The sequence below is a fragment of the Sapajus apella genome, unplaced genomic scaffold (genome assembly GCF_009761245.1).
Source record: "Sapajus apella isolate SASKATOON/1434 unplaced genomic scaffold, GSC_monkey_1.0 scaffold24, whole genome shotgun sequence".
NCBI lineage: Eukaryota > Metazoa > Chordata > Mammalia > Primates > Cebidae > Sapajus > Sapajus apella.
This window is the reverse complement of record NW_022436964.1, coordinates 21,695,326-21,711,574: the sequence shown is the minus strand read 5'-3', so window position 1 is coordinate 21,711,574 and position 16,249 is coordinate 21,695,326. Positions and strand designations below refer to the sequence as shown.

Genomic DNA, 16,249 nt, shown 5'->3' with positions numbered 1-16,249 from the left:
TTCATTCTTCTGTGGCTTGCCAATTATCCCAGCACCATTTGTTGAATAGGGTGTCCTTTCCCCACTTTATGTTTTTGTTTGCTTTGTCAAAGATCAGTTGGCTATAAGTATTTGGTTTTATTTATCGGTTCTCTATTTTGTTCCATTGGTCTATGTGCCTATTTTTATACCAGTACTATGCTATTTTTGTGACTATGGTGTTATAGTATGGTTTGAAGTTAGGCAATGTGCTGCCTCCAGGTTTGTTCTTTTTGCTTAGTCTTTCTTGCTTTGGCTATGTGGGCTCTTTTTTGTTTCCACATGAATTTTAGGATTGTTTTTTTTAGTTCTGTGAAGAATGATGGGAGTATTTTGTTGCATCGAATTTATAGATTGCTTTTGCCAGTATGGTCATTTTCACAATGCTGATTCTACCCATTCATGAACATGGGATATATTTCCATTTTGTGTCATCTATGATTTCTTTCAGTAGTGATTTGTAGTTTTCCTTGTAGAAGTCTTTCATGTTCTTGGTTAGGTATATTCCTAAGTATTACATTTTGTTTTTGCAGCTATTGGTTGCTGTTGGCATATAGCAGAGCTACTGATTTGTGTACATTAATTTTGTATCCTGAAACTTTGCTGAATTTGTTTACCAGTTCTAAGAGCTTTTTGGATGAGCCCTTAGGGCTTTCTAGGTATATGATCTTATCATCAGCAAATAGCAACAGTTTGACTTCCTCTTTACCAATTCGGATGCCCTTTATTTCTTTGCCTTTGAGTGCTCTGGCTAGGACTTCCAGTACTATGTTGAATAAAAGTGGTGAAAGTGGATATCCTTGTCTTGTTCTAATTCTTAGGGAGAATGCTTTCAACTTTTCCCCATTCAGTATAATGTTGGCTGTGGGTCTGTCACAGATGGCTGTTATTACCTTAAGATATGTCCCTTCTATGCTGATTTTGCTGAGGGTTTTAATCATAAAGAATGCTAGATTTTGTCAAAAGATTTTCCTAGATATATTGAGATGTTCATGTGATTTTTGTTTTTAATTCTGTTTATGTGGTGTATCACATTTATTAACTTGTGGATGTTAAACCATCCCTTCATCCCTGGTATAAAACCCATTTGATCATGGTGGATTATCTTTTTGATATGTTGTTGGATTTGGTTAGCAAGTATTTTATTGAGGATTTTTGCATCTATGTTCATCAGGAATATTGGTCTGTAGTTTTCTTTTTTTTTTTTTTTTGTTATATCTTTCCCTGGTTTTGGTATTAGGGTGCTACTGGCTTCAAATAATGATTCAGAGAGGATTCTCTCTTTTTCTATCCTGTAGAATAGTGTCGACAGGATTGGTACCAATTCTTCTTTGAATGTCTGATAGAATTTAGCTGTGAATCTGGTCCTGGACTTTTTTTTGTTGTTGACAATTTTTAAAATTACCATTCAGTCTCGCTGCTTGTTATTGACCTGTTCAGAGTTTCTATGTCTTCCTGGTTTAATCTATGAGTGCTGTATATTTCCAGGAATTTCTTCATATCCTCTAGATTTTCTAGCTTATACATATAAAGGTATTCATAGTAGCCTTGAATAATCTTTTGTATTTCTGTGCTATCCGTAGTAATATCTCCCATTTTGTTTCTAATTGAGATGATTTGGATCTTCTCTCTTCTTTTCTAGTTTATCAATTTTATTTATCTTTTCAAATAACCAGATTTTTGTTTCATTTCTCTTTTGTATTTTTGTTTGTTTGTTTCAATTTCATTTAGTTCTACCTGATGTTTGTAATTTCTTTTCTTCTGCTGGGCTTGGGCTTGGATTGTTCTTGTTTCTCCAGTTCCATGAGATGTGACCTTAGATTGCCTATTTGTGCTTTTTCAGACTTTTTGATGTAGGCATTTAATGCTATGAACATTTCTCTTAGCACTGCTTTTGCCGTATTCCAGAATTTTGATAGGTTGTGTCACTATTATCATTCAGTTCAAAGAATTTTTTAATTTTCATCTTGATTTCTTTGTTCACCCAGTGATCATTCAGAAGCAGGTTATTTAACTTCCATGTACTTGCATGGTTTTGAAGGTTCCTTTTGGAGTTGATTTCCAGTTTTACTCCACTGTAATCTAAGAAAGTACTTGATATAATTTTGATTTTCTTACATTTACTGAGACTTGTTTTATGGTCTATTATATGATCTATCTTGGAGAATGCTGATGAATAGAATGTATATTCGGCAATTGTTGGGTAGAATGTTCTGTAGATATCTGTTAAGCCTATTTGTTGTAGGATATAGTTTAAATCCATTGTTTCTGGTTTGAAGTATTTCTGTGAGCTTCAGCCCATTCCTGGTGTTGGCTCCCCTCATCCCCCTGCCCTGCCCAGGCCTTCAGGATGGGTTGGCCCTTGGTGTTGTTGTTTTTAGTGCTTGCTCTGCAGCCCTGTCTGGAAACTTTTGCACAGACCAGTTCTCAACCCCAGCTTCTCTGAGAGACCTGTGGCCTCCTAGGGCCTCTCTGTTCTTCAGCCATGCTGCCTCCTCTTCCTCAGACAGATTGCCCTCAGTAATGTAGATGCTACCTGGCTTTTCAGAAACCATAGTCCTTTATCACTGTCTCCTAGAATCTCCAGCCACTCCACTTCATATTTTTTTCCTTTCCGTTTGAAATTAACTCTCTTCACTATATTTGATAAGAATTTCTGTCCAGACATCAACAAAGTGCTATTAACAAACTCATTTTCAAGCTTTATGCCATGGATCAGTCATTTTAAGGTAAAAGCACATCCTTCTTCTAGTCCTACTTCATTCATGGGAGGCCTCACTGGGGCCCCAGATCTATCTTGCCTCTTTTGGAGACCCTGGATCAGGGTAGGATACTTTTAGGTGATGGCCTTCAAATTTTTTTTTTGCTTGTATTCCTTCTAAAATAAGTACGATGCAGTATGCTCTTCTCACCTATTAAGTCAATTCTCAGAATTTTTTATAAGTTTCTACGCTGGAAAAGCATATAATGTTTAGCATCTTATGAATATATTTTTTAGTAAAACAGTTATTTTACTCTTACATATGTATCCAAAGCTGTCTAAATATCAAAGAAGTTATCTTTTATATGCAACGTCATCCTTGAAAAATACATACAAATATTTAACAACAATATACGGTTTCAAATAGCTAGGAGGAGGATATTGAATGTTCTCAACACAAAGAAATTATAAATATTTGAGATGATGATATGCTAATTACCCCAATCTGATCACTGTACATCGTATGTATTGAAACATCACTATGTACCCCATAAATATGTATAATTATTGTCAATTTAAAAAAAGATAAAATACATTTCACATATACCCAAAAACTGGTCTCAAAAGAAGGTACAGATAACATCAGAATCTTTTCTACCGGATGTCTGTTATTGCTTATAATCATGTTTTCACAATAAACTAATGTATCAATTTTTAAAAAATATATATGAATTTATTATATATAATTTACATATAATAAATTTATATTAATTTATATTATATATAAAATATATATAATAAATATATATATTTTAGAAATTGACATGTATATATAAATAAATTCATATATATGAATACATATATAAATTTATATATATATATATGTGTATATATATATATATATACACATATATAAATTCTTACAAACCAAAGAATATATATGAAACACACTGGAATAATTTCCTGTGGTAAAAAAAGGTGAATGAGACTGGAGAATGTGGATAAAACAGAATGAATAAATAAGACAAATCAGAGAGGCGTTTTAGGTGAGGAATCTAATCAATTCAACCCCCTCTAAGTAAAAGTAAATAAATTATTAAATGAAAAAATTCTTTTCTGTCTAAATTGTTTATTTTCATTCCTTGAACCTCACTTCCAATTTCACCTTGCCTACAGAAGTTTATCCTAATGTAACATATTTTTGTTTGACAGATTTTGTATTGATTATCATTAGATGTCTTTACAACAAAATATTTATAGCTATTGAAATTAAAACTTTTCTCTTGTGACTATGAAGCTTTAAGGGCTGAAAATTTTCTGCATTGAGATCTAATTTCTATTATCATCAACACATATTTGATCAAAATGTTAAATGTTATGAATATTGATAATTTTTAAACATGAAAGATGAAAATTTATTGGAAATGTGTTTCTTAATGAGATGGATATGGCTCTTTTTTTCAAATTATTCATGAATCTGAGGAAGTACATGACATGGTCGGAATAATTCTGTATGATAGAATTCAGCATCAATTCCATTTCCATTTTTCAGTTTTTTGTAGCTTATAAGGGCTAAGGAATCTTGTTCGTATAAGTAAATCAATGGGAATGGAACAGTTTTGTTACAGCAATGTCATTTCACTCTTTGACCTGATTTACATGGCAAAAATTACTTAGTTTTGATTATCAGCTATTAGCTTTAGTAGAGCCTCCTTCAATTTTGTTGAAAGCAGAACATTTGATACCACCTTATTTGCAAAATGTTTTTAGTCATAACAGTTCCATGAGGTGTCAATGTTCCCAATCATTCTTTTGTTTAACACCATAGAGGGTTTCACCCCTGGGACAATGGACTATATTCATGATGAGTGAGTGGTAGCCTTAAAAGAGGAAGTGTTTCAGAGGAACCCCAAGAGCCTTGCCTGGCAGGCACATTCTCAGGCTCGTCAATTTGGGGAAGATGAGGATCTAGAAACTCACTTCCTAAAACTGCCTGTGCCCGTATATCCCTTGAAAAGTCTTTGTGATCCCCAAATATCCCAGTTTGATGACCATTACTAATACTAGGAACAAATCTCTCCACAACTGAGAAATCTGTGGTCTAGATGAGGAGTAGGCAGAGTGCCTCCCCGCGAATGAGAGACAGTCCCCAGCTTCAGAGAATGGGCAGAAGGCCTGGCCCATTAATACAGCCTTCAGGCAGAGATCAATAAAAACAGAGGTGGGTGATTTAGGGTTGCAGAGATTTAAGTACATCAAGGTATCCTAAGAATGTACAGCCTTATATTAAGGGAACTCAGACTAACTTCAGTGTTCTAGAGTTCCTCCCAGCTGCTGCCTGGTTATAGGAAATGTAATAAAGATAGAAAACGGTTACATCTAGGCCAGTGGCTTTGCTGGTGATTCGTTGATGGTTGAGGTGTGAGGAGGTCACTGTCCCTGTAACAAGTGAGGGTCTTTTAACCAGATCTCTGGACACTTTTTATATGCCAGGTAGCATGCTCAGTTCTTTATGTTCATTACTTCTCATAATGTTGACAACAATCCTGTGTGGTAGGTACTACTATTGTTCTTCTTTTACAAATAAGCAAAATGTGAGGTTATGAAAGGCAAAATAACCTGCCTAAGGACAAGGGTGTACACAATATTCATCCTCATGTCCAGTCCCTCTAGCTTGCCCTTCTTTGTAACAGATCATAAAGTCAAACAGTTTCCGCCAAGGTTAATGGTTTTTCGGGGCCCAAATCCACAGACTCTCTAGAAGACAGAACAGACAATCTGAAGTCCAATGTGTGGGAGGGGAGAGGCCAGAGAAATACTGGCATCGTTTATCTCAGAGCACTCAATGAAGCCTGGAGACCCTAAGCCAAAGAACAAGCAAAATCTATCTTTTGTAGTTGTATGTGTTTCCCCAAATGGCCTTTTCTAGAACAAACAAGATTGTGAAGATTCCCTTTATATTTAGATTTTTGACTTGTGCTAGGGTGGAGAGAGGCCTGAATTCAGAGGAATGGGGACAGCTGTAGGCTTCATGGGACTCTCTTTGGCTACCCACTTGCCTTCTCTGGATCTCAGCTACTTCACCTGCACTTGAGCAGTGTTTTCCAAATAAATAGGGCTTGCACTTGAGCAGAGTTTTCCAAACTTGTAACTTCCCCCCTCCCACACTCCTTGACACAGTCTTGCTCTGTCGCATAGGCTGGAGTACAATGGCTCAACCTTGGCTCACTGCAACCTCCTTCTCCTGGGTTGTTGAAGCTATTCTCCTGCCTCAGCCTCCCAAGTAGCTGGGATTACAGGAGCCCACTATTATGCCTGGCTAATTTTTGTATTTTTAGTAGAGACGAGGTTTCGCCATGTTGGCCAGGCTGGTCTTGAACTCCTGACCTCATGATCCACCCTCCTCGGCCTCCCAAAGTGCTGGGCTTACAGGCGTGAGCCACGAAGCCTGGCCAGACTTGTAACTTTTTATAATCCAAAGTAAGAAAAAAAATCTTATACCGTGACCCAATACACACACACACACACACACACACACACACACACACACACACACACACACATACGTGCACACACACACACCCACCCCAGAAATGAGTTTTGTGGTACTCAGTGCTACTCTGTGATGTCTTCTAATCCACTCTATCCTCTTCTATTCATTATTTTTTAAAGGGTGGGAAACATGCATCTGGTTGCTACTCACTAAATGGATATTTTAATCCATTAATGGGTGGCAAACCATGGTTTTAAAAACTCTGGATTCAGGATATGAACTATTGAAAAAGAGTACCTTAATAATCAAGTCAGGCATGTTCCATGAGAGAATTGTGAATTAGGCCAAATTATTTTTCACACCCCCCCACATTTTAAGGATGAATTTTCCTGGCTTCCTCCAGTCCCATTTTATCCCTGCAGCTTCTACCCCCCTTTCACTTTTACTTCATCTACTTTGTACTCAGATGTCATAAATTATTTCTGAGCAGATCTCTACCCAAAGTCTTCTTTTGTTTTCTTTGAAATAGCTCTGTCTCCTTTTGTTTTCTTTGAAATAGCCCTGTCTCCTTAAAAGCATCCTCCTTGTTTTTGTTTAAGCTACCTTTAATGGGTTTCTGTGACTTGCAGGTCCTCTGTTGGAGAGATGCTCCCATGGACTGTAGTCTCGACACCACTCACCTTTGACTTTCAGAGTTAGGTACTTGTAGTCCCAGGCGACCCCATAGATGATTATGCATTGGTACTGTCCTTCGTCCCTCACTTGGACTTGACGTATATGGAACAAGGCCGTCCCTAGGGACAGCTGCTCCTCCAGCAAAGTGACTCTTTCACGGTGTGAGGATGTATCATTTTCCACCTTCTGCAAACTGGCTGTTATTGCTCCAACGTTCACATGACTTCCAGTATCAAAGTTGCATTCCAGGGTCACATTGCTGCCATGCTCTACTATGTACAATTCCTTAGGGACTGTCACTGTGAATAAAGCTGAAAAGAAAACAAGACATAGCTTTCCCCTCCAAACATTCCCTCCTGTGCTACTGACTGCCCTTTGCTACTCTCTGGGCACTCCAGCTTCTGGTGGACAGCACTGCTTGCTCTTAGAGGCCTCTCCCACCTCCAGTCCCTGATCCCCCAAGCCCTGCAGTCATTCCAGGTCATCTGTCATATAAGAACAAAATGCTTCCTTATGACTTCCCTACCATCAAGGTCTGAGCTCTTGTTACTTAATTACCTTCACATCCTATTCTCCAGGTTCATTTTCTTCAATCCATATCTTTTCCTGTCAAATATCACTTCTTCTCACCAGTGATAGCAATAATAACTATTACTTGTTGAGTTCTTACAATTGTCAGACACTCTGCTAACACATTGTCTCACTGAGTCTTCCCAGAAGCCAGCAAGGTAAATAATAATATTCTATCCTCTTTTCAGAAAACAAAATTGAGGCACAAAAAGCTTAAGTAACTTACCCAATATTGCACAGCCAGAATCAGATCAGGTGTTTCTAACCACCACATCATACAAGCCCACTGTAGATGCTTTGTATTTTCTAACAATAAAGGGAAAGGAAAAATGGAACTGATATCTAATGTATACCTGCTATGTTCCATCCCAGGCACTGTGCTAGGTACTTTAAAACTGCATTGCTTCATACTGAAAACATGACCATGAAACATGTTTTGTCATTATGGTTATATAGTTGAGGAAACTGGCTCCAAGCAGCTCACTTCAGGACATACAGTTAGTAAAGTTAAAAATCAGAGCAAGTCAGATGTTTGACTTCAAAATCCATAGTTTCCACTCACTGTTTACCAAAATGTGAGGGACGTACCACTAGCAGTATGTAAGATGATTTTAGATGAGGCAAAATCAAAGCCTAAAGGGAGTTAAATTATTCAGAGAGGAATTTATTCCCTTTTCAATTCTGTTCTAATTCTTCAATTGTACATAATTTGCTACTAGACTTCCACACCTCTAACATTGGCTATTTTTCCTTTTTAATCAAACAGGAAGCTTCCAGCTAGATAACAGTGTCTGGGTAGAATTTGATAATACTACTTTATTTTCACTGCATTTATTTTTCTTCCTATTCTCCATTTACCAGTGCAAATGATACTGTTTTTCATCTACCACAGGGGTATATGGTTTTATTTTTTAAAAGTTGAATTGATTTAAATAGTTCTATAAAAAATAGCAGAAGGAGTGGCCAAACATGACAAAACTAGTGAAGGTAGTATTTGGATGAATAAAGTATGAAAAGCAACAAAATTAGGCTGCTTCCATCATTAATGAATGGGTATTCATTATGATGGAGGTATCGGAAAATGTTGAAGCAGTTTCTGAATAATCACAGATGATTAGATCAAAGTATGTTCAGTAGAGCTTGCTTCATTCACTTATTCATTCATTTATTCAGTCATATCATTCATTCAACAAATATTTTGGGGCTTATTCTAAGCATTAGCTATTGAAGAAGTTGTTTGCATATATGGAAGAGCATAGGATCAAGTGATAGGTAAGCCTGGGTTCAAATGCTGACTTCCAGGGTTAGGAAAGCTTTGACTGTGATTCCATCTTTTACTCTCTATAAGCCTCAGCCTGTTTATCTATCAAATGAGATTGGATTCTACCTCTCAGTATTGTTGTGAGGCTGGACGAGGTGATACATGTGAAGTCCCTGGATCTGGCAGGCAGTTGGCACTCAGCAAATGTTCATTCCTTTCTTTTGTACATATGTTAATTCTTGGAAAAATGGTAATTCTTATGTGGAATGCATGACCAATCTTTATCCTCCAGGATATTTTACTAATCAGGACAGCCAATTCTCTGATCAGATTTCACAGTATAAGTAACTTGGGTTTTCTCTTGCTTGAATGACTGTCATTGCAGCTGTCCTCTGACTCAAGTTTTTCTTATCACTATCCTGCAAGTCTTTAAAGGCAAAGACCAGGTTGAGTTTGCTTTGATATCTGCAGTACCTAGCACATATCAAGTTCTAGTGAAGAGTTTGGCAAATAAATGACAGGCAGAGAGAGAGGGAGCAAGGAAGGATGACCCTGGCTATATATTCTCCTCTGCTTTCCTTTCATCAAACTGCAACTTGCCTGTGATCACACAAATTGGCATTCTTAATTGCCACACAGCACACTTGATAGTAATAGGCACAAACTTTATTTCAAATGACTGACATTTATATCAAATGACTACATTTATAGATTGTCTCTGTTCCATTTTAACCATGGCTAGAACATTAATGTGCCTTTCTACAGAGAGGAGTTCATGTATTCCCAGCAGTCTTTTGTGCAGGAGAGGGGCAGGGGCAGGGCTATAAGGTGAGTGTATGTGTGTAAAACAATGTTAATCACATCTGCAGTTGCTGGACCAGGTTGCAAAGACCCTGGAATAATGCATGTAAAAAGAGATTTCCTGTATGATTCTCCTTTTTTTTTTTTTTCAATCCACTGCACACTTGGAATAGCTCTCACCTCAGAATCCCATAATGGGACCCTCTTAAGGGCAGATCCCTTGACGATGGAAGCCGTCCTTAAATACTTGAGTTATTAAGTCCCTTATAACTTAATGCAGAGCCACGTGATACCAAATCCAGTCTGCCCTTGAAGAAGAATATCCAACTATTCATCAAATATGTAGTAACCATTTTCGATGTGCCAAGTTCAGGAATTACCTACTACTTTTACTCTTCTGTAATACTTATCTTGTTTAATTACATGTGATAAACAGGAAACAGGGAAGAAAATGGGGCTTACATGGTAGGTTAGCTGCTGAGTCTGCATAACAACAAGAATTAAATAGAAGACTTTGGGTAGAGGCTCTGTTGAATCTATTTAGCAAATTTATTTACCGAACTGTGCTTTCTTCTCATGAGAGAGGGAACACATGCAACTTCCTCTGGAACTCCCCTTAGCTTACAGCAGAACTCCCCTCTTTACTCTCTGGGTCTTTAATTAAAGTCAATTTTCTTCCTGTTTCTCCTGTCTGCTTTGTAAGATTATGTGCCAGGAGTGATAAGCATAAAATATGCTACTTGTCAGAGAGGTGACATTTTTCAGCTAATATTTACAAGAGGAAAGAGCAATTAGCAAACATGAGTCATGTGTCTGAATAGCTCAGAATAACTAGAAGATTGTTAGTTGGTCTAATTTTGCCCCAGGTAAAGTTTTAAGACATGTAAACTTTGAGTTGGAATACTCCATGTAAAATAAGGAGTTTAGGAAATGCAGTACATTTTTGAAATCCTGAAACATTCTTGCTTATTGTAAGTTACAGAGGCAATCAAAACACTGTTGCAAACAATTCTGTGAAGAGGTTTTTCTGAAGCCCAGCTGCAAATTAGATTCACTAAGCAGACGGCCTCAATCGTGGCTAATATTGGCATCACCTGTAGGCTTTTAAAACACACTAATGCCCAGGCACTACTTTAGATCTGTTCGAATTAAATTATTTTGGGGATGAGGTCAGCATCGTTAAAAAATTTTCTTTTCCTGGGAGCTTCTAATGTGCAGACAGTATTTGGAACCATTAGTTACACAGTTTAACATTTGCACTTGCAAACATCTTTTGCCATCTTGCCATTCAAAGTATTGTCCTCAGCTTCACCTGGAAGCTAGGTAGAAGTATTATTTCAGGCCTTCCCCAGACCTAGGGAATCAGGATCTGTATTTTAACAAGCTCACAGTGATTTACATGCACATTAATATTTAGAAATAGAGTTATAACACTGGTCTGCATTTGGACTGTTACTGGAAAGTAGAGTAATAGTTGATATTTCTTAAACACAATAAGTTAGACACTGGGCGAGCCGATCATTTCATTTGATGCTCCCAACAACTCTGCAAGGTAGATCTTGCTATCCACATTTTACAGATGGGGAAACTGAGGCTTAAAGAAGTGACACAGCTTGCCCAAGGTCAAAGAATGGTAGCTCTTGGAACTGGAATTCAAATTCATCCCTGTATCTTCAATGCATATTTATTTCTGTGCTACCAATGACTGCAGTTATGACTGTATATCCACTGGCAGGTATACACTACATCCATGAATGAATGTTTTGTTTTTTTAGCTGTATGCTAGGGAAAAGATGTTTTGTTTTCTGTTTTACATGCCACATGGTTATTAAATTAAGCTGCAACCTAGCATTGAGCTCCTGAAGGTATTAGATAAAGGAGAAAACTAGAAGGTTTCCACAACTACAAAATTAAGCAGACCACACAAGATTTCCATTCATTTGGGCCCCTTAACTAAACTAAAGGGCAAAAGACTTGACAAAAGCATGAAAAATACATACATGCAGGTCCTTTGCTAGATTAGAACACCTAACTTGATGCATTTCCAGTATGTTGGAGTGTTATTTAAAATTCTTGAGGGAGCTTTGCATTTTATTGCAACCAGATATCAATGGGTGTCAGCACCTGTCACATGTTCAGGAAACACACAACAAATCATTTGCATTACCTCCCAAGATAGCTTCCTCTTTAAGCTAAGTTTATATTTTATCACCCACATTTAACAACAGAAGTGTAAGTTTTTTTCAGACTTGCCATATAACGTACTTTAGAAGTAAGGGTGGGGTAGGGGGTGCTTTATATGGCCACATTCTTCAGAAAACTCTGAAGTTCCTGTTTAGGACAAAATCCTGCTCTACGCACCTGACTCATGCTCTGCTCAGTGTAGGAGCACTGCATGGAGACACGTCTTAGCATAGAAATCCTTTCCCAAACCTGATTCTTCTCCTTTGTATGTCTCAGCAGACAGCAGAAGTAGTTTTGGAGTTGAAGACAGGCCAAGTGGAGTAACCTAAGCTGAAGTCTGTGCCCCAGAATGACCTCAGGCATCACCATGGTCATTGTGGCCCCCTGATTTTCACCTACCTCTGGAGTACGAAGAGAGAAGAAAATATCAATGAAAAAAGAAAGACCTGTGTTGCTCCTTCCTGTAAGACATGACAAGGTATAAAAAATATTTCTGGGTTGGTACTGGCACAATGGCTTATACCTGTAGTCCCAGCACTTTCAAAGGGTGAGGTGGGTGGATCATGAGGTCTGGAGATTGAGACCATCCTGGCCAACATGGTGAAACCCCATCTCTACTAAAACAAAAAACTAGCCAGTCATGGTGGCGTGCACCTGTAGTCCCAGCTACTTGGGAGACTGAGGCAGGAGAATCGCTTGAACCCAGGAGGTGGAGGTTGCAGTGAGCAGAGATCATGCGACTGCACTCCAGCCTGGAGATGGAGTGAGACTCCATCTCAAAAAAAGGGAAAAGAAAAAGAAAAAATATTTCTGGGTTATAAGATATCCATAGATTTTGAAATAAAAATGTAAGAAAAAAACAAACATAAGTGTGATCTTTGCAAAAGGATGTACACACAGATCAATGGAACAGATAGCCCAGAAACAGATGCACATAAATATGACTGATTTTGATGAAGATTCAAAGGCTACTGAATGGAGAAAGGATCAGTTTTTTAACAAATGGGGCCAGAACAACTGAACATGCACATGTAAAACTAAAATGAGCTCAACCTATATATCATACCTTATATAAAAATTAAACTGGAAAAATGGATTATAAACCTTACATATAGAATGTACAACTACAAAATGTGTAGAAGAAAACATAGAAGACAGTCTTTTTAGATCTTGAGTTATGCAAAGAGGTTTTAGATGTGATACCAAAAGCATGATCCATAAAGGAAAAAAATTGATTAATCGAACTTCATCAAAATTAAAATATTTGCTCTGCAAAAGACACAGTTAAGAAAACGAAAAGACAAGTTACAGATGTCAAAAAAATTGAAAATCAATATCTGATAAAGAGCTTGTGTCTTGAACTCCAGCACTTTGGGAGACTGAGGTGGGTGGGACACTTGAAGTCAGGAGTTCAAGACCAGCCTGGCCAACATGGTGAAACCCCAGATCTAGTAAAAATACAAACATTAGTCAGGCATGGTGGTACATGCCTGCAATTCCAGCCACTCAGAAAGCTGAGGCTGGAGAATCATTGAACTTGGGAGGCAGAGGCTGCAGTGAGCTGGGACACTGAATCCCAGCCTGAGCAACAACACAAGAGGCCATCTCAAAAAAAAAAAAAAACTTTTAAAACATTACAATAAGAAAATAAACAATAATTGCTTACTATTACAATAATGAAGGGTGAAATGATTTGAATGTCACCAAAGAAGATATACAATAAGTACATAAAAACATAATTAAGGCCAGGTGCAATGGCTTATGCCTGTAATCCCACTTTGGGAGGCTGAGATGAGAGGATCAATTGAGTCCAGGAGTTTGAGACCAGCCTGGGAAACACAAGGAGACCCCATCTCTACAAAATTAAAAAAAAAAAAAATTAGCCAGGCATGGTGGCATGGCCTGTAGTCCCACCTACTCCAGAGGCTGAGGCAGGAGAATTGCTTGAGCCTGGGAAGTCAAGGCTGCAGTGAGCTATGATTGTACCACTGCATTCCAATCTGGGCAACACAGTGATACCCTGTCTCAAAAAAGAAAAATATATATATATATATAAACATACAAAAATATTATGTATATTATATATAAAATTATATATTAAAATATATAAGTATATGTATACTTAATATCATTAGTCATTAGGAAAGTGCAAATTAGAACCACTTCTAAACACCTATTAGAATGACTTAAGAAAAGAGCTGGGTGCAGTGGCTCACACCTGTAATCCCAGCTTTGGGAAGCCAAGGTGGGTGGATCATCTGAGGTCAGGAGTTTGAGACCAGCCTGGACAACATGGCAAAACCCCATCTCTACTAAAAATACAAAAAATTAACCAAGCATGAGTGGTGGGTGCCTATAATCCCAGCTACTTGGGAGGCTGAGGCAGGAGAATTGCTTGAACCCAGGAGGGGGACGTTGCAGTGAGCCAAGATCACGCCATTGCACTCCAGCCTGGGTGACAGAGTGAGACTCTGTCTCAAAAAAAAAAAAAAAAAAAAAAGAAAAGAAAGAAAAAAGAAAAAAAGAAAAGAATACCAGTGTTGGCAAGGATGAGGAGCAATTAGAACTCTCGTACGCTTGCTAGTGGGAATGCAAAATGGTACAGCCACTATGGAAAGGTTTGGCAGTTTCTTATAATAAACCATACACTTACCAATTGACCTAGCAATCCCACTTCTAGGTATTTATCCAAGTGAAATGAAAACCTGTGTTCACACAAAAAACCTATATGCAAATATTTATAACAACTTTATTTGTAATCACCCAAAATGGGAAATACCCAAATGTACCCCAACTGGGGAATTTATAAACTAAATGTAGTATATATACAATAGAATATACTCAACAGCAAAAAGGTATGAACTATTGATTCATACAATAATACAAATGAATTTCAAATGCTTTATGTTAAGTGAAAGAAGCCAGATACAAAAGGACATCTAATGAATAATCCCATTTATATGACATTCTAGAAAAGACAAAACTGTAAGGACAGAAAATAAATCAGTAGGTGCCTGGGCTTAAGACTTGGGAGAGGCTTTTTGTTTGTTTGGCAAGGGATGGAACTATCCTGGATGTTCACTGTGGTCGTGGTAGTTATATGACTATGCGTTTGTTAAAATTCATAAGACTTTTTAACAAAAAGAATGAATGTTATGGTATATAAACTTAAACATATATATATAAATACATCCATATATACCTACTTTAAAAATGATATAAAATGTTTCACCCTAATTTTTCACTTCAAACTTTAAATTATTTTATAGATAACACAGTAGAGCATCCAAAGAGCATACAAGCAAGGAAAGAGTTAATGATTAATGGTTTGAATTTTATTCAGAGGGAACTTTCATCACAGTCTTTAGGAGGCACATATTTTTTTCAATGATTAATCTAGCAGAAGAAAATGGAAATAATTATAATGTCCACCAATAGGGAACTGGTTAAATAAATTACATCATTTCCAACAAAATACATAGATCGCCTTAAAAATGAGGGATGTCTATATTTGCTGATTTGGAAACTATAAAGAACATACATTTATTGAATGCTTAGTAAAACTTTTAGTCCTCTTCGGCAACTTTTTTTATGAAAAAATAAAGGGCAGGCTGAGAGTAGTGGCTCACTCCTGTGATCTCAGTGCTTTGTGGGGCTGGGGCAGAAGGATTTCTTGAGATGAGGAGTTTGAGGTCAACCTGTGTAACATAGCAAGACCTCATCTCTAAAAACATTAAAAAAATTAGCCAGACAGGGTGGTACATGCCTATAGTCCTAGCTACTCAGGAGGCTGAGGCAGGAGAATCACTTGATCCCAGGAGTTGGAGGGTGCAGTGAACTGTGGTTGGGCCACTGCACTCCAGCATGGATGATAAAGCAAGACCCTGTCTCTTAAAAATTTTGTTTTAATTTTAAAAATTAATTTTAAAAAGGGAAAAAGTAAAGGGCATATAGGATAGTGCTATGAAGAGTATTTGCAATGGAGGTTATATTGGCTAGGGCAGGTGAAGCATTTCTGGGGAGCTGGCAGAGTTCTCCTTTATAACCTAGGTGGTGGTTATAAAAGTAATCATCTTATTGTAATGTTAATCTTTATAGTTGTTTCATGTGGTTTTCTCTATCTGTGATATATTTTATCACAGAAAGCTTTAAATAGAGAAAAATTTCAAAATATATTTAATTAAGTAAAATGAACATCTGTGAACCTACCGCCTACCCTAAGAGCTAGCACATTACTAATGATGTATATCTACTACCTGCACTAGAGGTAATTGCCATCCTGAATACTGGGCCAATCTCTTCTTTTTTTTTTTTTTTGAGACAGAGTCTTGCCCTGTCACCCAGGCTGGAATACAGTGACGTGATCTGAGCTCACCAGAACCTCCAACTCGCTGGTTCAAGCGATTCTCCTGCCTCAGCCTCCCTAGTAGCTGGGATTATAGGCATGTGGCACCATGCCCAGCTAATTTTTGTATTTTTAGTAGAGACGGGGTTTGACCATGTTAGCCAGGATGGTCTCCATCTCCTGACCTCATGATCTACCTGC

General features: G+C 37.5%; 1 protein-coding gene across 2 annotated transcripts in view; it reads right to left on the bottom strand.

Moving 5' to 3' along the window:
- PDCD1LG2 (programmed cell death 1 ligand 2) overlaps positions 1–16,249 on the bottom strand; it is a 59,042-nt gene that overhangs the window by 28,824 nt on the left and 13,969 nt on the right. For both annotated transcript variants that reach the window (XM_032291069.1, XM_032291068.1), the window contains exon 3: positions 6,893–7,198. In XM_032291069.1, coding sequence (XP_032146960.1) covers positions 6,893–7,198 — 306 coding nt within the window. The remainder of the gene's footprint in view (positions 1–6,892; positions 7,199–16,249) is intronic.